Source organism: Coccinella septempunctata, chromosome 7 (genome assembly GCF_907165205.1).
Source record: "Coccinella septempunctata chromosome 7, icCocSept1.1, whole genome shotgun sequence".
NCBI classification, from domain to species: Eukaryota; Metazoa; Arthropoda; class Insecta; order Coleoptera; family Coccinellidae; genus Coccinella; species Coccinella septempunctata.
In genome coordinates, this window is record NC_058195.1 from 16,358,984 (window position 1) to 16,383,472 (window position 24,489).

At 35.3% G+C, this 24,489-nt stretch overlaps 2 protein-coding genes across 4 annotated transcripts in view; one reads left to right on the forward strand and one right to left on the reverse strand.

The window, feature by feature from the left end:
- The window catches only part of LOC123316469 (potassium/sodium hyperpolarization-activated cyclic nucleotide-gated channel 2-like), a 43,615-nt gene extending 24,704 nt beyond the window's left edge, over nucleotides 1-18,911 (reverse strand). The window contains exon 1 of the mRNA XM_044902555.1: nucleotides 18,665-18,911. The gene's annotated coding sequence lies outside the window, so the exon portion shown is untranslated. The remainder of the gene's footprint in view (nucleotides 1-18,664) is intronic.
- The window catches only part of LOC123316468 (potassium voltage-gated channel protein Shaw-like), a 229,838-nt gene that overhangs the window by 173,022 nt on the left and 32,327 nt on the right, over nucleotides 1-24,489 (forward strand). For 2 of the 3 annotated variants that reach the window (XM_044902550.1, XM_044902551.1), the window contains exons 3-6: nucleotides 5,157-5,385; nucleotides 7,863-7,995; nucleotides 16,428-16,637; nucleotides 19,423-19,626. In XM_044902550.1, the coding sequence (XP_044758485.1) occupies nucleotides 5,192-5,385; nucleotides 7,863-7,995; nucleotides 16,428-16,637; nucleotides 19,423-19,626 (741 nt within the window). In that variant the 5' untranslated portion in view covers nucleotides 5,157-5,191. The remainder of the gene's footprint in view (nucleotides 1-5,156; nucleotides 5,386-7,862; nucleotides 7,996-16,427; nucleotides 16,638-19,422; nucleotides 19,627-24,489) is intronic. The other variant, XM_044902552.1, reaches the window with a different exon arrangement.

Here is a 24,489-nt window from a genome sequence, read left to right on the forward strand (position 1 = left end):
ATGATTGTTATGCTGGATTTTTATGAGCGGAGGACCGAAAAATTAACTAATTTTTATCTGAATATCTAGTTCAGGTGTTCGGAAAATTTATATAGAAATTACTTTCTGAAAATGAGGACATGCCCGAAGTGAATGTATTTTAGCTCTAAGCTTTATGAGGAGGCTTAGCCTCCCTTGCCTCCTCTGACGAGCCGCCCTTGCTGACGAGGTATTTGAAAATGTTAAATTTTGTTTTTCGTTACAGCCATTTCATGTTTGTATTCGAGAGTTTTCGATGTTTGTTTAATTGAAACAATAAAATTTGGTAATTTCAGTTCATAGTTTTCGATTTATTCCAAATCATGCCTAGCGAGACCTTATATTTTTTGACTTATATCATGTGATATCATTGTTTGTCTGTAAAATTTCATAGGAGCTGTTCGAAATAGCCTTCACTTACTTCTATGTATTTTCCAGGTCTTTTCCCAGATTTAAAACTGATTTCGTCACATTTTAGGATTTTTAGGGTTACTCCGAATATTCACACATTTTTCATCGACCTACTTAATCAATTGAGCTCTGGTATCGATATTTTCTTAATGGACTACATTCCTGAAATGATCCAATTGAAAATAGTTTATTGGGGTAAGAACAGGGGATCATTTTGGACATTTCACTCGGAATAGGATACTATATTCAATTTGTTTTTATCTCCTGTACTAAGGGTAGAAAAAAAAACTTCTTTCTCTTGAACACGGTATCTTTTTCTTTATTTCATGTTGTACAAAAAAATTAGCTTTTCAAAAATGTATAGATATAGGTAGATATATCTCGATATATTATTTCTTCAAGGCAAAATCACCTTTTTAGTGAAATTCCCATTTTTGATAGAATCCTATGAAACTATTGACCAAAAAATTGTTCATCTCCATCTCTATGATACGAATTAAAACTTTCCGTTCATAGAATTTCATTTGTTAGCTGAAACATCTGTAGTCCATTCAATAATGATTGACAACTCGGGTGGCTATGGAAAATCGAAAGTTTAAGTTGGTAATAGCCCATAAGTTAAGATTTTGTGTTGCGGAATTCAGGTTGGTATTGTGAATGAACAGTGATCTTTATGAATCTATGCACCGAGCCACATAAAGTTTCCTGAAAGTGATTCATTCAATATTGAAAAATTTTTCATGCTTTCAAATATCCGAAATGAAAATGATCTTCACAGTCTCTCATATTAGTAATAATAATGAGGTTTGTTCTTTGAAATCTACAAGTTTGTTACAATTTTAATATCTGAATAATATACCTATATAAGGAAATTCACTAAAGGCAAACCTTGTGTCATTTAATAACCAGACACAATTTAGGAGAAAAATAGTTATTTTATCAACTAGGTTATTAATGAAAGCGATTAATGATTGAGATCGCTCGCTTCGCTCGCACGTTAATGTTCGAGATCATTAATCGCTCAATTAATAAAGTTGATTACAAGATTTTTCCGTCGACCACATTTTGAATTGAATGTGAATTCTTAATTGCAAAAATTTTCTATCGATGCCTAGTCAAATTTGACACCTTATAAATTTTCAGTGTTCATATCGGCATGTTGATATTTATGCGGCCGATCGAACAAGCTGCTGAATACTTCTATGTTCGATTGCCCATGACAATAATGCATTAATAGGAAATTAACCAATGAAAGGGTTCATTAACAGCTTATTTTGTGTACATGGAACAGTGCTATTATTAAGAGGTCGGCGGAAATAGTTATTTAATCAACTAGGTTATTAATGACAGCGATTTATGGTTCAGATATTTCAACAATTTTTAACAACTCAACACTCAACAATTTTCAGGAGTGTGAAAACGACTTGCTGAATACTTTATGAGTGGAAAACACTTCCTAATTCTATTGGAAAATTGTCGAACTCTTATAGGAAATAGTGAAGAATAAGGTAGGGCTGAATAACTGAGACTTCATTCATGGGCAAAATAATATACAATATGAAATATTTGGCTGAAACAGATCTATTCATAAAAATACATGTATATCCTTGTTTATCCAACTGAACGATATTCGATGATATATTTTCAGTTCTAAAATACGGGATGTGGATATATATATTTTGTGTCAATATTTTTGCGCGAGATTACATTTGAGATAACCGAAATTGCAGTAATGTTGACTGTGACTGATGCGTTTTGTAGAATACCGTGAATAAATATCAGAAATAAACTTGATTCATTAGTAGGTATTGATATTCCACTAAATTCGGCTATGGTGGGTAGAAATTTTTAATTCTATTCGAAGCAACCGAAAATAGATAGCTGCAATTATTTTAATAGCTGGCAACGTTTGAAAACATATAATTTTATAGGCATTTTTATATAAGGTGAGGGTTTGACTCATTCAAATATTTTAACTGTAGATACTTGAGGTCGTAAGAAACATTTTTTCTTTACCATTTTTTTCCGAATCTGCTCTTTTGAAAAGATACAGGCTGTTGAAAAACCATTAACAATGTTAATTTTGATCTCACAAACGGTTTTATCTAATGAAATGAATTTCGGAATATAGTTTTTCATTTATTTGATGAATCTTTTTCGAAACACAAGAAATCACCACCCACTACTTTTCTCATTATGACCATTACGTACCATAAAACTACCAAAAATTAAAAAAACTCATTCCTGAAACTAAGTTTGACGCTATTTAATGAGTATCTGAACGTTTCCTAAAATAAAAGTATTCTTCATATTTTTTCGTATAATTCGCCGTTTTCGAGTAATATGATGTTCAAAAATTCAAAAGTATCTGTGAAATTTGACAAATTAGATACTCTGACTACAGACAACTCTGTTTAAAAAATGCACAAATGTGTAGTGTCACAGATTTAGCTATTTATGCAATTTTGTTTTTCAGGGGTGGCCCTGCGCATTATGAAAACTTATTTCTTTTGACCTCAAGCATCCACTTTTAAAATATTTCATCACAATCAAATCACTTCGGAAAATATGGAGTCGAAAATATGTGACGAACATAAGTGATGATTGAAGGCATACCAAATCTAGTTATTTGCATGGAAAATACAAGGGATCAGTTTTTAAATATATTTATTTTTGCTGTGGAAGAAAATTGACTGATAATATGCACTAGCTTGGGAAGAGTTAATGTTGGTTATCTTCTTTGGCTAAAGGTTGAATACGTTACATCAGTTGTGGATTCCAAAAAAATTAACCCGAAGGTGAAAGGCGTATGACGCAGTGATTGGGAATGGGTATCTCTCGAAGGAATTAACGGATAATTACAAGAATGTTAAACTCTTCAACAAAAATCATCTTGTGTCAATGGAAGTAAAAGGAATTAAAGGAAGTTTCAAGTAAAGAGGAACTTTTGACCAAATATTTCGCATAAATAAACAATAATTAACATGACAACTGGCTCGTATTTATGGCTGCTTATTTTCAAAACTTTGATATAATAATAATAATTATGTATTTATTGGTATCTTGAGATATTTACAATTTATAGAACAAGTCAAATGAAAAATAGAAACATTATTTTTTGGGAAACTTGTTCTACGATGACATTCATAGAAAATCCTGTAGTAGCTTTTTGCATTAATTCACCCAAACATAAAATTCTCAAATGCCACCACTTTTTTTGGGTCTCACAATAGAAGGAAATTTTTAGTCATCCTGTTCATTCACAATCATTCTGATTGTAGAAATATTCAGCTAAAATATACGTCGTTTAGATTCAGATGAAACATATAAATTCACTTACATTGAATATGCTCGTCTGGCGTATTGTGGATTTCAGAATATCAGGGTAACTATTTTAATGAGCGGACCTGCATTGTAAATAGAACTCCCTGAAACCCTGTCTTCTCTTTTTTTCAATCAGTTTCGACATTTTCGTAATAAAAATTGATATTAGTTCTGGCAACGGCGTTATGGCATTAATCACATTTCATGAGTACCAAACCTTACTCCGTTCTAGTTACAAAAACTTGAGAAAATTATTTCATGGCCAACCGATTGTTAAAATAAATATGAATGGAGTATATATAAATGACTTGATTTTATTGAATTCACCCTTATCGTTCAATCTCACTAGTCTTGGAAAGACTCAAAGATGTTTTTGGTACTTTTAATTTGAATTCATAGCAACATCCATTCAAAATTAAAAAAAATATTGTGTTAAACTGAAACAAGTTGGAAACACTATTTTTCGTATTTCGCGTTCTTTTGAAATACGCTTATTACGAAAAATAATACTTTTCCCAACTGGTTGCACTAATTACTATTCCAGTTGTTGCTGTAGGTTTCCTGAACTTTTAAAATTGGGGTATATAACATCTATGTATCTTTGACAATATATCGCAGTTTCATTTGATATTTCTTAAACTCAGAATAATAAATAAATTGAAGATTTCCACTGAAACTGTCTGTTCTCAGATAGCTCACATAGCTAACATTTTCTGAACAGAATCTGTAGAATCTTCGAGTCTTTTTCCTGTACGAGGTTATTATTACATCTCAAGGTGTAAGATTATATGAGTTCAAACAGATATCTGAGTCTGGTACACAACTCGAATCAATAAGAGCTTCTGTGAAATGTTAGAAACATTATTGGTTTCACCTTTGTAAACACGAAAATCATCTAATATTACGGCAATGTTTTGCTGTGGAGTATACATGGGCAGAATTTTGATGCGCTAGGATAAGACTGTTTATTTCAGTCTGAAATAAAAGTTTTATAGGAGCTTGGCTATGAGCAGAGTGATATTGGGTGAGGTTGGTCTATATCGTTGCTTTTTGCCATTTGTCAACCAGTAATTCATTAAATTCTACATCGCAATTTGATGGTTCACGACGAGTGAGAAGTGAGAATTTTGCATTTATGTCGTCTCTCACTTTTCAACTCCAATTGAAGGAATTAACGAAATGTTAGGATAGACGGCACTCCAGTTTCCAGTAAGAAGGAATATATGCATAATTTGATGTCAGAGAAGGTTGGCTATTTTTCATTGGTTACATAGACTCTCATACTTTCCATTTCCAATATGCTATGTCTTATCGTGAATTCTTTAGGATATCGAAGAAACCATCGAATTTACGTCAATTCTTACCGCACATATTAATTAATTAACGCACGTTTTCTGTTACAGATGCCAAATTAGCATCGTGAATATAAAATGGAGTTATGGATGGTGAGAATCGTATCATATTGAACGTTGGTGGTATTCGTTATGAGACCTACAAAGCAACATTGAAGAAGATACCTGCCACAAGGTTATCCAGACTGACGGAGGCACTAGCTAACTACGATCCCATTCTCAATGAATACTTTTTTGATAGACATCCGGGAGTTTTTGCTCAAATTCTGAACTATTACAGGTGAGGCACTTTTTTATTAATATTTAATTCAAGGGCCTCCAATATGATAGGAGTTTATTACTTGGTAGAGGTCAAGGGAGATGAAAATCAATTACAGAAATTCTGCCGGTGCGACTTTTTTATTAAATCATTTTCGGGCTCGTCTTTAGGGCAATATTTTATACATCCGTTGCTTATATTGTCCACTTAGGGAACATGTGAATTGCAGTCATTTTGAGAACATAGGTGCAACGATACATGTATGGGGTAACTTGAAAACTAATGGAATCATTTCGGGAAAAATTTTCTAGAGGAAAATAAAACTGAACATTCTCATCTTGAAGTTTCTATAAAGAACCCTCTCTCCTTGATGTCGTTAAGAACGACAATATTTATACAGGGTTATTCACCTATTACAGGTTCATGGAGAACTAATGATAATTTTGTGCTGAAATTTTGCATATTATGATTTTTTACAATGAACTCTCTCAGACCTCTTCAAGTATAATTAATTTAAATGGCACACTAAGTATATCTTCGCATCGTGATTGAGCTTATTTGATGGTATTTTCAACACTATGCCAAACTTTCGGTAAAAATCCAATGGTTTATCAGAATGAAATGAATTTCGGAATATAGTTTTTCATTCATTTGATCTTTTTCGAACAAAAAATATCACCCACGTCTGCTAGTTTTCTCATTATGACCATTACGTACCATAAAATACCAAAAATTCAAAAAACCAACTCCTGAAACTAAGTTGGACGCTATCTAATGAATATTTGAACGATTTGTCAAATGAAAGTATTCCTCATATTTTCTCGTAGAATCCGTTATCGAGTAATTTGATGTTCAAAAATAAATTCGGACAATCATGTACTTCGGCTGAATGCAACTCTGTTTGAAAGATCCTAAGATGTGTAGTGTCATAGATTTAGCTTGTTATTCTAAACTTTGTTTCTCCAGGGGTGGCATTGCTCATTATGAAAACCTACAATGGAGATAGGTATCTTTTTATCAGGGCCGAATCGAAAAAAATGTTATTTAAAAAAGTCTTTGTTTTGACCCCAAGAATCAACTTTAAAAATATTTGTACGAGTCAAAGACTCACCCTGTATATTACAGTAACGTTAAAATAAAAATATGAGCGTTTTCAACATTGATCATAACCTCCGATGTTGTTTGTGCTACATACAACAGACATTTTCTAGCAATCCAGTGGCGTACTCTAATTTTTTCCAAGAGGTTTCGTAGCTGAGCCCGAACATAATGTTATTTCCCATGGAAACAATAGCTTTTAATTTTCAAGGAGATAATGTAGTACATCAATAAGGATAAATTCAGATGCATATCACCGGCTGATATGAATGCTAACAAGTGTTACGATCCGAATTGAACTAGCCAATTTGCCATCGTCATGGCTCCAAATGGAGTACGTCCCATCGAAGAAAAGCACCATGGTTTCGGTCTCATTTGACCTCATCAGAGCAACAAAGCTTTTTTCTCCGATGGAAAACGTTTGGAATTGATGGACCCTTATTCAATACTGGCACGCGCTATTGAGTACCTACTATTATTACTATCATTATTGTATTCATTGCCTCACCGTTTAGGCGTGATCATTCTTATTGTAATATACATCATACGTTGATTGATATATATCGTATTTCAAGAGGAAGAAGAAAAAGAATTGGAAGGCTGCTGCCTTTTGGTTAAAAAGTTATAGCTCAATATCACCCATTTTGTCTACCCTATACATGTACAGTGTGTTTTCAAGAAACTCATCCCGTTTGACAAATCGGATTCATCAAAAATCATGATTTTCAAATCACAACCAATATTTTTTTAATTTAGTCGATTGTACCTACTTAATGAAAAAGGTATGATTAACAAAACCCTAAAATGGAAATTTTCAGAGTTATCAAATAAAAGCTGTAATCAAGGAGGAAGGGCCATGCCGAACTGTTTGTTATTTTTTGATTTCCAGAAACCACTATAAAATCAAAAAAATTTCATATAAATTTTAGTCTTTTCTTTGATAACTTTGAAAGTTTCCATTTCAAGTATTTTTTTTTTTTAGGTAACCCACCCTCTTTTTTAGGTAGAATCGACTAAAAGAATGAAAAACATAGAAAATTTCGAGTTTTGATCAATTCGATTTATCAAAATTGATGATCTCCTCATAAACACCCGGTACATTTCAGGTCCGAACAGCAAAACTATACAATGGGAAATGGAAAATGGCTTAAAAAACCTCCTCAGCAGAAGTATTAAAAGAAGTCCCGTTTTCGGTTCAAATTTCATCGTATCAGGTACCTAACGATTCGAAGATATACTAGGTATGTCATTTGAGATTATAAAGTAGTAGGCTGTCTTCGGTATCACCGCAAAAGGCAGATGTTTGAAAATATTTTAGACAGCAAGTTCATTGTCAAAAACCCCATTATCTATGCAAATTCGTGTGAAATAAAAGCTATTGGAGAACTAATTTTTTTCAGAACCGGAAAATTACATTATCCAACCAATGTTTGTGGTCCTCTATTCGAGGAGGAACTAGAATTTTGGGGTTTAGATTCGAATCAGGTGGAACCTTGTTGTTGGAGTACTTACAGTGTTCATAGGGATACGCAGGTAAGTTTTATCAATCGAAGTTTATGATTAGAACCAATCCCTTTATACTGAAATATTTTGTTTCAATAACTCAGTTTGGTCATTTGTGTGCTACTCCAAATATAAGTCAATAATCACACGTCTTAGCACAAAATAGTTTTATTCATTTTCTCCAAATTCAATCCAACACTTCATATCTAAATCTCAAAAACCCCGTAACTATAACAACTACAAAAACTCAAATCTCCTTCATTAGTATTCCTGTCGAACATAGAAACTTTGCTGCTGACACGTTCCACTCATACTTCAGCTTGTACAGTGCCACATTCCCTCCATTTTTTTCAACTTCAGTAATGGCAGCTTTCCTGATACTTTAGATATTTCCTTCTCTGGTTCACTTTCGTTGATAAGCTTCGGAGATAAGGGATGTGTAATGGGATTTGGCGATTCTGACCTAAGATCTGGTTTGTTTCTGGAAATATCAGTTTCATCGCACCCCTGTATTGGTTCGGGGAGTTTCTTCAAGTGGCTAACGTGCCTTTTTACTATCTGGCCATCTTCACTTGAAAGGGTTACTTCATTTCCCTTTCTTTCCACTACAGTGAACTCTTCGTTATTGAATCTCGGTATCAGTTTGTTGGGAATTATCATATTCTTCGCTAACACTTTGTCACCTTGTTTTATTTCGATTATTTTTGCTCGTCTTGATGAATCTTCCTTTTCCTTTCCTTTTTGTTTATTCACCATGTCATTTTCGCGCGCTTCTTCGTCTACCGGCTCAACAACTAGATCTGCCATAGATGGGATTTTGTCACGAATGGTTCTGTTGAACATCAGTTCTGATGGTGATTTACCGGTGGTTCCATGTGGCGTTACATTATACATCATTGTAAATTTTTGAAGTTCCGTTTTAAAATTTTGTTTATTGGCCTGAGCTATTTGTAATCTCTTTAATATAGCCCTATTCATGTTTTCTACCTCGCCGTTTGCTTGAGGCCAATATGGTGGTGTGTGGATCAATTCAATATTATTGTGTGAACAATAATTCTTGAACTCTTGACTGGCAAATTGGGGTCCGTTGTCCGCTCTAATAGATCTTGGTATTCCTAGGCGACAAAATATCTCTGACAAGTGATTTATAATGACAGCGGAGGTAGTCGTTCTGAGAAATTTTATTTCTTGGTACCTTGAATAGTAGTCTATTATGACCAAGAGTTGATCTTGATTTGGCAAGGGTCCCATAAGATCTATTGCTACACATTGCCACGGCCCTTCCGGGAATTTATGCCTTTTCATCGGTGGTGGTTTATCCGGAATTGTAACTAATAAGCAGCCTCTACAATTTTTTACAAATTTCTCGACTTCTCTGTCCATAAATGGCCACCAAACCTTAGCTCTCAGTCTCCTTTTCATCACCGTCTCTCCCGGATGCCCCTCGTGGGCTAATTGTAATACCTTGGCTTTCAACGAATCAGGTATAACTAGTCTACTTCCTCGCAGAATTACTGATCCTATTGTCATCAGCTCTTGGCGAAAGGGGTAAAGAGCATTTTTGTCTGCAATTTCCCAACAATCATCCTTGATCTTCTTTACTGCATCAGATATTTTCCGATCATGTTGACTCTCACTTATAATTTTGCTAATACTCATAGCTGCTGGTGAGTCAATTTCAAGCAGGGCACGGACGTGATATTCGTTTTCCTTGTCGAACGATGACTCTTCATCGAGTTGGCATAGTCTTGATAATGAATCGGCTATATTTAGTTTCCCCGATTGGTAGATAACTTTGAATTTGTAAGCCTGTAGCCTGAGAACCCATCTTTCGATTCGAGCTGGTGGCTTCGACGATGGTTTGAAAATTGCCTCTAAAGGTTTGTGGTCCGTGACTAATTCAAATTCCAAACCCGCTAGATAATAATGGAAACGCTCCACGGCCCAAACGAGAGCTAAGCTTTCTTTTTCCGTTTGCGAATAGCGTTTTTCTGTAGCCGAAAGACTTTTACTAGCGAACGATATAACTTGTGGTGTTCTTTGTTCATTAAACTGTAAAAGTACAGCTCCCAGTGCCACAGGGCTAGCATCTGCTACTAGACGGGTTCTCAGCTGAGGATCAAAGTATGATAATATCGGTAGAGTCGCCAGCGATTTTTTTAGTTTGTTAAAACTTTCTTGCTGGACTTGACACCATTCAAACTTCTGGTTTTCTCTCATCAGCCTCCGAAGTGGTTCCGTTGTGGTTCCCAGATCTGGTATGAACTTCCCTAGATAGGTGACGAGTCCAAGAAAGCTTCTTGTTTCTTCTTTTGTAGTCGGTGGTCGGAACTGTAATATTGTTTTTATTTTCGCATGGTCTGCTTCGATTCCTTTGTCGGAGAGCTTGTGGCCGAGAAAATAAAGCTCCTTGACCTTTTTTATACATTTCTCTTCGTTTAGGAGAACATTGTTTATCTTGAATACCTCTAGTACGTTATTCAGGCAGTAATCATGTTCTTTTTCTGTTTTTCCATAAATAATTACATCATCAATATAATTCAAACAGTTATTGCACGATGCAAGCATTTCTTCAAAAACTCTCTGAAAAATTTCCGGTGCCGAGTTGACTCCAAACATTAATCGTTTGTAGCGAAACATACCTTTGTGGGTAATGAAAGTAGTAATAGGGCGGCTTTCCTCATCAAGTTCAAGTTGGTGGTATGCATTGGCTAAATCAAGTCGAGAGAAAAACTTTGCTCCCCGGAGTTTAGTCATGAAAGAGTCGAAAGTTGGAATTGGGTAATTCTCCCTCAGAATTGCTTCATTGGCACGGCGCATATCCACACAAATGCGGATGTCATCGTTGGGTTTCAAAACCACTACTATGGGTGAGATCCATGCACTTGGTTCAGTAACTTTCTCTATGATATCAGACAAAAGTGCTTCTTTTAGTTTTCTCTCTACTTTAGCCTCTAAAGTAATTGGGACTCTTCTGACTGGTTGTTTAACAGGTTTGATTTGAGAATTGATTGTCAATTTGACTTTGATATTTTTAATCTTAGGAAACGATTTTATTTCCTCGATGTGGTTAATGTTCAAGCCTAATTTCAGGATACCTAATCGTTTTGCGACATCTTTACCTAGAATCGAGATGTCTCCCTGTTCTACAACATAAAAGTTTGTAATTATTTCGGGCTTACCCTGTAAACTCACTGTTGTTTCGAACGTGTGACTGACGTCCAGAGGTTCTCCCGCTGCGTATCCTCTGAGGGAATGTTGGGATTGAGGGTTGATGTCCCATGTTACAGCTTTCATTTTCTTTAACGATTCCCAGTCACCACCATTTATTATATTCACTTTCGAGCCTGAATCTATCAATACGGTGATAGGTACACCTCCTATGTTGCATTCTATAAGGTCATCATTCTGGTCTTCTGGACATATACCTGACACCTTGAAGCATTGGAAATTTCTAATGCCAACTGTCCCTTCCATTTCTGTTTCTTCTTCCTCTATACGGTTAACCCTAGAACTTGTCCTCCTTCGTTTGTTTTGAGGTTCATGTGAAGAATTTCTGTTATAAGAAAACCGTTTCCTTTGTAGGTCGGTTCTGCATAGAAATGCATAGTGGCCTACAAACCCGCATTTATTACATTTGGAATTTTTAGCAGGGCATTCTTTTGAAGGTACAGAGTGGTTGCGTTTTCCACATCTCGTACAGTGAGTACCACGTTCGTTGTTGAAGGGTTCAATTTTGTTGACACCGAATGATGTACTAGGTCCAGTGTCAGCTAAATCCATAGCTTTAGACTGACTACCAATTTGTTCGTGAATTTGGCATAGGTTGAGTACTTCATCTAGTGATCTTTCTTTTTCCAGCAGTTTCTTCTTCAAATCTAGAGGTGCCCAACTATCAATTATCTTGTCTTTGATATTTATTTCATTCGATTCTTGTGCCGAATTTCCAAATGAACACTTGCTCGCTTGATTCCTGATTTTAAGAACAAATTTACTAAAGTTTTCATTTTGTTCAGGTTTGATGTTTCTGAATATGTGCCGTTCGAAAGTTGAGTTCTGTTTTGGTGAAAAATAATCGGTCAGTTTTTCAACAAGGGTTTTGAAAACGTCGTTATTTATGTCTTTATCGAAGATTTCTAATGCTCCTGGAAGATTATATGCTACTTCTTGAAGCTGCGATCCTCCAAGATGTAGAAGTTTGTTCCTCTTCTTAACAACATTTGTTATATCCTCCGAAGCTAGATATAATTCCAAAGAACGTAACCATTTTTCCCATTCTCCCCTGATCAAAGCCTTGTCGAGGTTATCGCAGAGAAAGGGTTTTATATTGTTGTCTGTCATGATCAATAAACTTTTTCGACTCTTCTGAGCTCGTTGTCTTGGACTGCCCTGAAATAGGGTAACAGTTTGATTAATTCTGTTATTTTCTTAAACTGCCCTGTAAACCAGGGTAACAGTTATTTATGGACTGCCTGTAGAAACAGGTAACAGTTCACATTTTTTCCAACTGCCCTGTGATAGGGTAACAGTTTCTATTCTGAACTGCCCTTCGAAAGGGTAACAGTTATTTCTGTTGAACTGCCCTGTGATAGGGTAACAGTTTCTATTCTGAACTGCCCTTCGAAAGGGTAACAGTTATTTCTGTTGAACTGCCCTTCGAAAGGGTAACAGTTATTTCTATTGAACTGCCCTCCAAGAGGGTAACAGTTATTTCTTTATTAGTCATGACTAATTTTATAATGCATTATAAAATCGTATCGATAGAATTGTTAGCACTTGGGAAGGATTAAATGTCACGAATGTCAGTATCCGACTCACCTTGTTCAGAAATCAACGTCCTATGGGTAAAATTACCACTTCTCGTCGCCAATTGTGCTACTCCAAATATAAGTCAATAATCACACGTCTTAGCACAAAATAGTTTTATTCATTTTCTCCAAATTCAATCCAACACTTCATATCTAAATCTCAAAAACCCCGTAACTATAACAACTACAAAAACTCAAATCTCCTTCATTAGTATTCCTGTCGAACATAGAAACTTTGCTGCTGACACGTTCCACTCATACTTCAGCTTGTACAGTGCCACAATTTGTAATTTGTAGTAGTAATTTCAATTCGAAACAAACTTTGTGCAAAATTCCAAACTCTGCATAAACTCATCAATGCAAAGCTTTCACAGCACAAGATCAATCATTCCACGTCAGTAGTTGCGGAACTCCATGAAATTACATATTCCTAGTTATTATTTCATGAGCCGGCAGCGGAAATTGTTTACCCTGCCTCTGAATGAGTTTCAATTCCTCGGCAACGTTGGTTTGTGGAATTATAAAGGTATACTCATTAAAACTGGGAATGAGAAAATATCACATTAAGCTAGAGCCTCAAATACTTCATGGTGATGAAAAGTTCGACACTTTTCAGGAAATGTTCATTGAAAAGGAGATCGGCTAGTCAAACTGCTCATTTTCCTCGAGTGGAACCTGCTTGAACTTTCTCCTAAAACATGAATTTTCATTGCCATTGAAGTCATTATTTCCATTTAATATCTAATGGACTTGAATATTCCGAATATTATCGAAAAATGTTGGGGATGTGCGAAAAAACACTAGGTACTGCAGATTTACTGCTCAATTACGTATTACCTATGAATGAATGAAAAATATACGCAAAATGTCATGGCAGCTAAAGTTATTCTTATACAATATTTCGGATGGAAGTATCAAATTTGTGTTCCTACAAGAAACTTGGATTTACCAAACCTAATGTCGTAACGTCTTCAATATTTAGTCCAAGAGGATACCCAACATTAACTCTCCTTAAAACAAACAACAATTCCGAAGAATTGTCGTTCCAATACTGCGAGCTGGTTATGGACGGGAAATCTTAGGCCTGCCGCAGACATGCAACTTTTCAGTTGCGCAACAGTTTGATTGCAAGCGGTTCGAGGGCGCACACAAAGGCAATCGCTGCAACTTTTTAGTTGCATGTCTGCGCGGCCCCATATAAATGCATTGTACTCACTTCTGCAACTAAACAGTTGCAAAACTAAAAATTGCATGTCTCCGGCAGGCCTTAGAGAAGTCGAATCATCCAAACGCAAATGAAGACCGATTTCAGGATCATTGTACCTCGTCAGTACAGTGTAGTGCTGAATATTCCAAACGGAGGAAGACTGAAACAAAGTGGTTTTGTTCAGTCTTTGCTGAACAGGTGGCGCATCGTGATGAGAATTTCTCAAAACGTCGCCCCGGTTTCGTTCAAAGCCCGTTTGCAACAGCCGAGAATTCTCTAGAGAATTCACTCGAAAATTCATGCGCCGTGAATTATGTACCGCTACATACGCACTTTCGGTAGAATTCTCTGTTCTGTTGCATACAAAATAATCTCTGCCGTTTTCTTGTGAGAATTTTGTAGAGAATTCTCGGCTGTTGCAAACGAGCTTTAGACTCCTTTCGTTTGGAATATTCAGCGCTGCACTGTACTGATGAGGAACAATGATCTCGAAACCGGTTTATATTTGTGCTTGGATGTATCGACTTCTCTGGGGTTTCCTACGCCCATTTATGAGTAGCTCGCATTGTAGGAACGACAATGTTTAGCAATTGTTGTTTCCAGTTTGACATTTCCGATGTTCCCGGTTGGCACTTGGTGTACTGCATCACTATATTGTGTGTCAATACAAAAAAATGATATAGCCAAATGAATATAATCATTCACTGATCTCTTGTATTTTCCATGCAAATAACAAATAACTAGAAAAGGAATTTCTTGAATCAGTTCAAATAAACGTTAATTATGGTCATCACATATTTGCGAATGCATTTAGCAAATTAAAATAATGAGAAATACGTAAATACTAAGTACTCTATATTCAGTAATAGCTAGTGGCTAAGAGGACTGGGGAAATAAAATCCTTTATGAGATGCCGACGTTTCGACCTTTATATTTCTGGTCTTCATCAAGGCTATTCATATGGAGTACCCCTTATATTCTCCAGAAACATACATGAAACCATGTCGTCAAGCTTTGAAATGTTGATGTGGGCATTTGTCATTAAATAAAATAGTTAGGTACTCTATGTAGAACGACGCTGATTTGAAATTCAAATAAACGTCCTAACCTCATATTTTCTTACTGTACACTGTGGACACTCCACAGTGAATTTCCAAGGCCAACCGACTGCTTTAATAGAAGGGAAGGGACAATATTTTTCAGTAATTCATGAGTTTCAAGATTTTTCTTCACATCACATCGAGTTTCTGAATGTGTCTCACGTATTTGCAGAGTCAGACGATTCGTAAGGAATTCTTCTATTATGTGTCGAGTTTCGTCAAAGAGTTGAATATTCAGCAGACCTACCAGTCTCATCTATTTCGCTCTTATATATCATGGTGTTATCTTTTGAGGAATTTCATCATTAGATTTAGGCCCGTTTGCACCAATCCCCCTTGAAAGGAGTATTTAACTAAGCCTCGTTTAAAGTTAATGGACGCTTAATTTTATTGCCAATTGCACGACTGTGGCTTAACAGAATTTTAAGTAAAGGGGCCCTTAAGTTTTTATATTTAGTGATATTTCAGTTTTTTATTTTCTACTCTAATAAAGCCATTTCATTGGTTGGACGGTTGCCGATGATCGTTGTCATTTCATTAACCTAACTTTATTGTCCTGTCAGTCAGTGTCAAGGATATTATTATAATATCATCAAAGAGTAATAACTTTTTGTTGTTGAATTAGCATTAATATTGATAATGATAATGATTTTCAAATAAAAGGTACCTAAGTTTATATAAATTCAACACTTTCTTTGTAAGGTCTTGTGTGAATTTGTTTTACTAATGTTGAAGAGGAACGTGAAGAAAATGTCCTTATTGCCCTTGTTATAACGAATACGATGAATGATTGCCAAGCAAGAGGTGGTAATTTACGAAGGCACTCAACTTCTCAACAGAAGAAAAGAGTTTCCTGCTAACTATACTATGCTTTGTGACACCAAATCGAAAATTGAAAAAGACTGATGGCATTACAATAATGGCAAAAGAAAACGCTTGTTATTCAGTAATGAATTCATTCAATTTTCAAAATCCATCAAAAATGGGAAGTTCTGCAGCCAGTTCAACAAATTATTTTAGGTTAGAATCCCGCCCTTAAATGACCTTAAGTGGTCATTACAGGAGCGCTTGCATTTAAGGCTAGCTTTAGCCATTTAAATGTCACTTAACAGTTAGTGCAACGTAATTTAAGTTAAGGGTTCATTTTAAGGGACCCTTAACACTAAGTGCGTTTGGTGCAAACGGGTCTTAGAGGTTTACAAATGACATCTTTCATATATGGCATTGAAAATAATTCGAAATAATTCGTATTCCGTATAATTTAAAATTTCAAACGATCCTTCTTGATTTGGTTTTCATTCTTTTAGCCAATGTATTGATGAATTGATTAGTTGCAATTTTTTACAGGCTACATTAGCAATCTTAGACAAACTTGATATAGATGCAGCGAAACCTAGTGATGAAGAGATTGCCCGGATGTTCGGCTATGAAGAGGCCTACCACGCAGGCACCATGTCCTATTGGCAGCGACTCAAGCCAAAAATCTGGGCTTTGTTCGACGAACCCTACTCCTCAAGTAGCGCGAAGGTACCACCGACCAACGTGCATCATAGAAATGTGATTATTTTTACTAATACTACTAAAAATCTTCCAGAATAAGAAAGCATGAAGCATGTGATTTAATATATATAACACATACTCATGTTGCCCAATATAAACTGCTCCACGAGAATTGAATTGGATCTCATTGCTTTCTAGATGGCGCTCTAGTACTCAATAAAACTCAAAAGCTCCTACTAACATTCCACTAGGGTCCAACTCTAGTCTAATCCAAAGATTATAAAGTAGAAAGATGGGAACCCCCCATATCTCTATACTACTAAAAATCGGCTACATTTTGGCCTGTGTTTACAACATTTGACAAGGAGATGGTGTTGAAAACGTACTCTCAATACAGAAAAACTACATGATATCAGTTTTCTGTTTTATAATTGAAGGGCACGAAGTTCGAATTCTATTCCTTGCTTTTAATCTCAATATGGACCGGTGGAGATCAGAAAACAAACATCCTGAGCGAAAAAACAAAAGTATGGTTTTCTTTTGTGATCAGGATATTAGTTTGAATTTGATTGATATAAATGAAATACGCTGTCGGATGTGCTATGTTTTTATTTGTAATTTATAAAGAATTCACAGAAATTTAAAATTATGGACAATAATTAGAGTTTTGAATAGGACGCAAAATTATATGGTGATCTGTTATATGTCGTAGGTATTATTTCTGTGAAATACATTATTTTGAAGTGATAAACTCAGTGGAATTTGTACAATTTATATCTTAAATCAATATGAACCAAAATTCAGATTTTAACTACCATCATAGCATACACCTTCAAATTCTTCAAATATTATTCACAGAATTTTCAGAAGTACAATAAAGAAAAACCTTACAGATTTATACAAGACCTCGTCAGTATAATTTCTTTATGCTTTCTGTATAATTCCTGTATGATGTGGTCTCTTGATGACACAATATACAAATTGATTAATGAATTAACAAAAAAAACAGCAGTTTTCATAAAAACTTTGACTGTCCAATCAACAATTTGACAGACAATCGATTCTCAGAACGAAATCAATAAAATCTTCGCATTTCTGAATATATTGAAGGAGTGGCAATAGAAAATCATTGAATGAACGTATAAAGGTCATAATTTCCACTAATTGGGTCCTTCCTGCAAGGGATGCTTCCTGCATACAACAATTTTTGTGGATGAACAGTTCCCAATTGACTTGCAGTAAAATGTTCACTGCGCATGGTGTATAGTCAGTAGTGTTTGCTCGAGTCATTGTCCTTACTACCTGTAAATTTTATTCACTTCGTGGCACTGCAAATGAAAATTAATAAATGACATGTCGAGAGTTTTAATACTTACATTTTCAAACACTTAATTTCGGAAAATTCATTTAATTAGATCCACACCGTTCTTCACCATGCAATAATTTTCGAACGATATTTTGAAGTTCTCACCAATCAATTAGACAAAAAAATTCAATAATCAGCAACTAGAAAGAGCTAGATAAACAGAAGGCGGTACGAGAAGCAAAACATTCAAAATCTCTTTGATTAAAATGGCCATCTGAAATCTCACAAAAGTTGTTTTTGCAAATGGCCCTAAAATTGACATTTAAACCAGTCTTAGGGTCTTAGTTACATATTCGAAATAAACATGGCGCTCACATCACTTTGGTCTCTTCGTTTCCCATCTTTCTGCTCTATAATATTTGATCTTACAATTTTCTATCGAAGTGGGAGTTGTGTTACACAGACGAGGTCAAATGAGACCGAAACCATGGCTAGCATCTACTCTTCTTCATTAGAGTGTTCAATCTGAAATGCGGGTTAACGACAAAGACGTAAATGAATAATTGATTCGCACTTATCGCATACAGTAAAGACAAAAAAGGATACCTCTAACTGAAACAATTTTCAACCTGATCAAAAAATTTATGAGAGGGAGGAAATATCGAATTAATTATACACCTATCCTTAAATATAGAATAAAACATTGTGAACTTAACATTTGTAGAGCAGTTTACGTACCGTCAAACACACAATTGAATTCACAATTAATTATTCTTACCTACAATGGGGAAAAACACAATCTCGAGAAAATTTTAATGAGCAAATTCTGCTGAGGACTTCTCACTCATTTCCAAATTAGAAAGTGGAAGGAGGATAAGCAATTAGCATTCCACCTCACGTTCAGAACAAATTTCGCATTCTTTCATTATCTTATCAACGAAAAGTATGTTTATCTCGGTGTTTTTTAATTTTCCTCCTTTTCTTTAGCCAATCATTGTTTTCATTGTATATTCTCAAAGACTTGAAGGACCCTGAAAAAAAAGGCATTCAGTTTGAATTTTTCAGTACCCCCAATGGATGAAATGCAGAGATTAAGTATGAAGCTTCTTCGAGATGAATATTTATGTAGCTGAGTGAAAGTATCGATATTTAATTTTGGCACAATTCCAATAATCCTTTCGTTTTCGAGTCTCAGAATATAAATGGAAACCTTCATTCAAGAAAATTTTTTTAGCGTTTTCGTTACAATCAGATTCTTCAATAAATGGTGCCTATTGAGTTTCATTATAGGATCTCTTATCAACCATATCTGTCAGAAATTTCGGAGGAGATGTCTAATGTTCTCGTTTTTCATTTGAACGGTATTTCCGCGTAGCTTTGCGTAAAGAAAAGTGTCATTTCTTGGGCAACGTTCAAACGACAAAGTACCTTTGGCCGATACTTAATAATACAGAGTGAGCTTGCATGATACAGAATATTATTTTGTGTTGGTGAAGGATCAAATCTCTTTTTGATTTTCCAAAAAATTCATTTCAGATAGTAGCAGGCGCTTCCGTATTCTTCATCTGCGTATCAGTTCTATCTTTCTGTGCCAAAACACATGATGGACTTAGAATTGAGTGCCAAAGAAAGAGGAAGGCAGAAGGTGAGGTCCATTGCACTGAACCGCATCCATTCTTCGATGTGATTGAGCACATCTGCAATGCTTGGTTCACATTCGAACTGGCCATTCGACTTATCGTGAGTACTATAGTTATGTATGATCGTTTTCTTCATCGAAATATTTCCACACATTTTCAATTTTCCGACACAAAACAGAAAATTCCCCCTTTTTGTTCTGTCAGTCAGAAACAAAATCCAGGAAAAATAGGAGTCAAACTGTCCAAAAGCTGGGAGCAGGGCCGCCGTCAGGACCGGCAAACCGGGCACCCTGCCGGGGCGGCACATTCTAGGGGCGGCAAATCAGTTGATAAAACAATACAAATTTTTTTATACAAAAATATTTTTTCTTCAAAATCGAAAAGACGAACATTATTAATTATGAAGAATGATAACGCCTAACGGCAATGAATAAAATAATAAGGATAAATTCAGATGCATACCACCCGACGATATGAATATCGACAAGTGTTACGATCTGAATTGAGCTAGCCAATTTGTCATCGTCAAGGCCCCAAATGGAGTACGCTCCACCGAAGAAAAGCAGATGCTGACCATGGTTTCGGCCTCATTTGGCCTCATCAGAGCACCGTAGAAAAATGCTATGTTGCTCTGATGAGGCCAAATGAGGCCGAAACCATGGTCAGCATCTGCTTTTCTTCGGTGGAGCGTACTCCATTTGGGGCCTTGACGATGGCAAATTGGCTAGCTCCATTCAGATCGTAACACTTGTCGATATTCATATCGTCGGGTGGTAGGCATCTGAATTTATCCTCATTATTAATTATTAGAGTGAAATCGAAAAGGCGGCTTTTGCGCTTGGTCGCCAAACATTCCACATATGTACTCAAAGTATCAAATAAAAACGCATTTCAACCAAAAACAAGGGAAATACCGCCAGATGAAAAACGATCAAAGATGCCGCATTCGACTCATGAATAACTATCAAGATCAGCCTTTAAATATCTCCACCGCAGCGGTCACTCACTGTCCCTCTTCTTTAGTTATTGCTTTCTAGCCAGTCGGTCTCTTTGATAAACGTCACGGACTGTATAGTTTTTGGGATTTGGGACGGTTTCCAGGATAATTCAGAAATAATTTTTATATTCTGTTTGCCAATCCGAATTCGAAATGTTGATTGGGTGAGGGATTTGAAATATTCGAGAAGCAAGAGTACCTATCAACTCTTTACAATGGTATATTATCATGTTTATAAGAATTGAGACTGTTGAAGATTTTCATATATCTCTTTATCTGTGGAGGTTAGAATTTCAATTTGAATCATATATCTGTATTTTTCAAACGTTTCACTGTATATATTTTACTGTATCATACCGGCGGTCACTTAGTTAGTAGATAAACAATCCACCCTTTCGTATTCCTTTTTTCTTATCGTTTTTTTAGATTCAACATTCACTAAGGCATATCAAATTATAAAAAAGACTTATCTCTAAATATCGACATTTTGAACATGCTCTACGTTATTCCATAAATAACTCAATATAGTAGCAGCAAAATATCATTTTGCGGGGGCGACGAAATTTTATTTTGCCGGGGCGGCAAAATGTCTGGCGGCTGCCCTGCTGGGAGCCTATAAATACCGTGAGTTCCTGAATTCATGCGACAAAATTCAGGAGGTGATTACTCTTATAAAATGGAGATGGGTCTTTCCTAAAACAAAATTTCCACAGCCCATTCCTTTCCGGGATCTCACCCCCAAAAGGAGGGGACTAAAATTCAGTTTTTATTTTTTTTTCAATTCCAGTAAAGCTTGAATTTCTGTAATTTACGTGCACTCGCAAAGGACTATCCACGGATATTTTTTCAATATTCCTGTTAAATTACATGGGGGTGGAATTAGCAACACTTACTTTATTCCATATCAAAACTTTTTTCGAGATGAAGTTTCATGAAATGAAATTATAAATTAAAATCCTTGCTTTGTATAAAAAAATTTTTATCCTTGAATTTTTTCCCAAAACCAATAGCTGAAGAGAAAAACCATATTTTATAAATATTTCAACAAATTGAGTGAAAAACAGTAAAGATGTGGAATGTAGAAGAATTCGAAACAAATGCTGGAAATAGCAAAAATACACGAACGTAGTCTACGTGTCATGGGATTCTGTATACGTTCATAGATTTGAGGTGTATTTCTTAAGGTGTCACACGCTTCTGAATACGATTTTTTTAAGGGTTATATCTGGGAAAGGGGTGGGCTGAGGAAATTTTGTTATAATCTTAATTTCATACGCATTTCTGAATTATGTCGCATGAATTTAGGAACACCCTGTATGTGTATGTGTATTATTCACCTAGTCTAGAGTAGGACTTTTTTATCGTATGAAGTTGAATGATATCAAGTTTGGAAATAAATTAATGGAAAAAGTTATTTTCCTAACAGGTGTGGAAAGTGCTACTTTTCCGCAAGAGCTTACTACAAGTTGTCGAGTGCAGAAAGGGCATTTTCCACATGAGATATACTGCATTCACATTTATTTTAGCAGTCGGTTGGCCATGAAATAATTTTCTCAAGTTTTCGTAACTAGAACGGAGTAAGGTTGGCACTCATGAAATGTCGTTAATGTCATAACGCCGTTGCCACAACTTATATCAATTAATAGATATTACGAAAATGCCAATAGTGATTGAGAAAAGAGACAGGGTTTCAGGAAGTGCTATTAAGAATTCAGGTCCGCTCATTCAAATAGTTATATCCTGATATTCTAAAATCCACAATACGTCAGACGATAGCGAACATATTCAATGTAAGAGAATTTATATAATGTTTCATCCGAATCTAAACGACCTATATTTCAGCTGAATATTTCCACAATCAGAAGGATTGTGAATAAAGAGGATGACAAAGAATTTCCTTCCATTGGGAGACCCAAAAAAGTAGTGGCATTTGAGAATTTTATGTTTGAGTGAATTAATGCGAAAAGTTTACTACAGGATTTTCGATGAATATCATCGTAGAATAAGTTCCCGAAAATTGATTTTTCTATTTTTCATTTGACTTGTCCTATACATTGTAAATGCCTTAAAGTACCAATAAATACCTAATTATTATTATTATATCAATGCATTAAGATGAACAGCCAAAAATACGCGCCAGTTGTCCTGCTAATTGTTTATTCATGTGAAATTTTTGTTCAAAGGTGAAGTTCATCTTGATTGAAACTTCCCTTAATTCCTTTCATTCATATTGATGCAAGATGATTTTTGTTGAAGAATTTAACATTCTTGCAATTTTCTGTTAATTCCTTCGGGAGATACCCATTCCCAACAACTGCAACATATGCATTTCATCTTCGGGTTAGTATTTTTGAAATCTACAACTGACAACTGATGTAACGTATTCAAACTTTAGCCAAAGAAAATAACGAATATTAACTCTCCTCAAGCTGGTGCATATATTATGATATTATACTGATCTCTTGTATTTTCCATGCAAATAACTGGATTTGGTATGCCTTCAATCAGTTTGTATAAATTTCAATTATGTTCGTCACATATTTTCTGAAGAGATTCGACATTGTGGTAAAATACGTAATAACAGAAACTTTTACGTAGAACGGGCAACATAGCGTTGATTTAAAACCCAAAAATGTTTTGACAAGCGTCATAACCCCACATTTTCGTACTATACAGAGTGAAATGTGTCAAATTTCCATGGCCAACCGACTGCTAAAATAAAAGTGAATGGAGTATAGGAACAATATTTTTCCAAGTAGCGCAAATGAAACAGTTTCACGGAGAGTCTGACGTTATAAGAATTTATAATTTTCCTACTAGCGTTTCGAAAGTATTACTTCCACACGCATCGTCGTTTGGAAAGTAGTACTTTTCCAAAATCGTGCTTAAAAAAGCCCTTCTATTCACTGTGTATTGTGTGTATTGATAATACTGCATTTCAAAAATGTGATATACAGTTCCTGTATAGTTTCTAGTTTCTGTATAGATAATACTGAATTGTAAATTGCATGAAATAATTCAAGACTCTTTTCATTACGAAAATATAGGTTATAGAAAAACAGCTATGCATAAAACAACATATTAGTTTCTCTATCGTTTTCAGGTTTCTGTGAAACCATAATTGAATATCCCACTGAATGAATCAGCCTCATTCATTTAGACAAATGTACCTAGATTTTATATTTGATTTACTTTCCAGTTTGGAATGGAAATTAAACAGTTTTTTTTTCTCGAATGGGGCATTTGCAATCCATCAATTTCGCATTCAATACTTGTTGCAGAGAACTCATGAAGAATATCACGAAAATTTTCCGTTTTCTAAATAAACGATACTAAACCGCATTGTCACTTCATTTCACAGCTAAACATCGTGAAAGGAAGAACTGGAGGAGCATCGAGGCGGTTTTTGAAAATGATTATTCAAATGAATTACATCGCTAGAACGGAAACTCAACCTCTTTGTGTGCTTGAAAGCCGTGAAATTCAATGAATGAAGTTTCATTCTGCTTGAAGGAGAATTTGTTGACGTTTCAAGCAGTGAACGACATGAAATTGTGAATACGGGAGTAAAGTAATTTTCCTTTCGCCCCCAGTCTCAGATGAATAATGAAGTTTTCCCGAGCTAGTCCAAAACTTAATTTTCCCTAAAAAAGAAGATTATAACGCCGCTTCTGCCGGATACTACTATTCATCACATTCAGATCTACGATGATTTTTGTGGGAGATATTTTTCTCGATAGTTGACCTTCGAAAAATTGCCAAAAAAGTGGGGTCAGTCAAAAAACAAACTCTTGCACCGAGCTCGGTGATATTTCGAGATTTATTACGAAAAGAAGTGCTCTTACGGATTATTCATCACTTTCAGATGATAATTTTTCTGAGAGATACGCGTTTCGAAATTTGGAAAATCGTCAAGACCGAACGGTAGCATCGAGGTTCATGAAATTTCAAGATTCATTTCAAGAA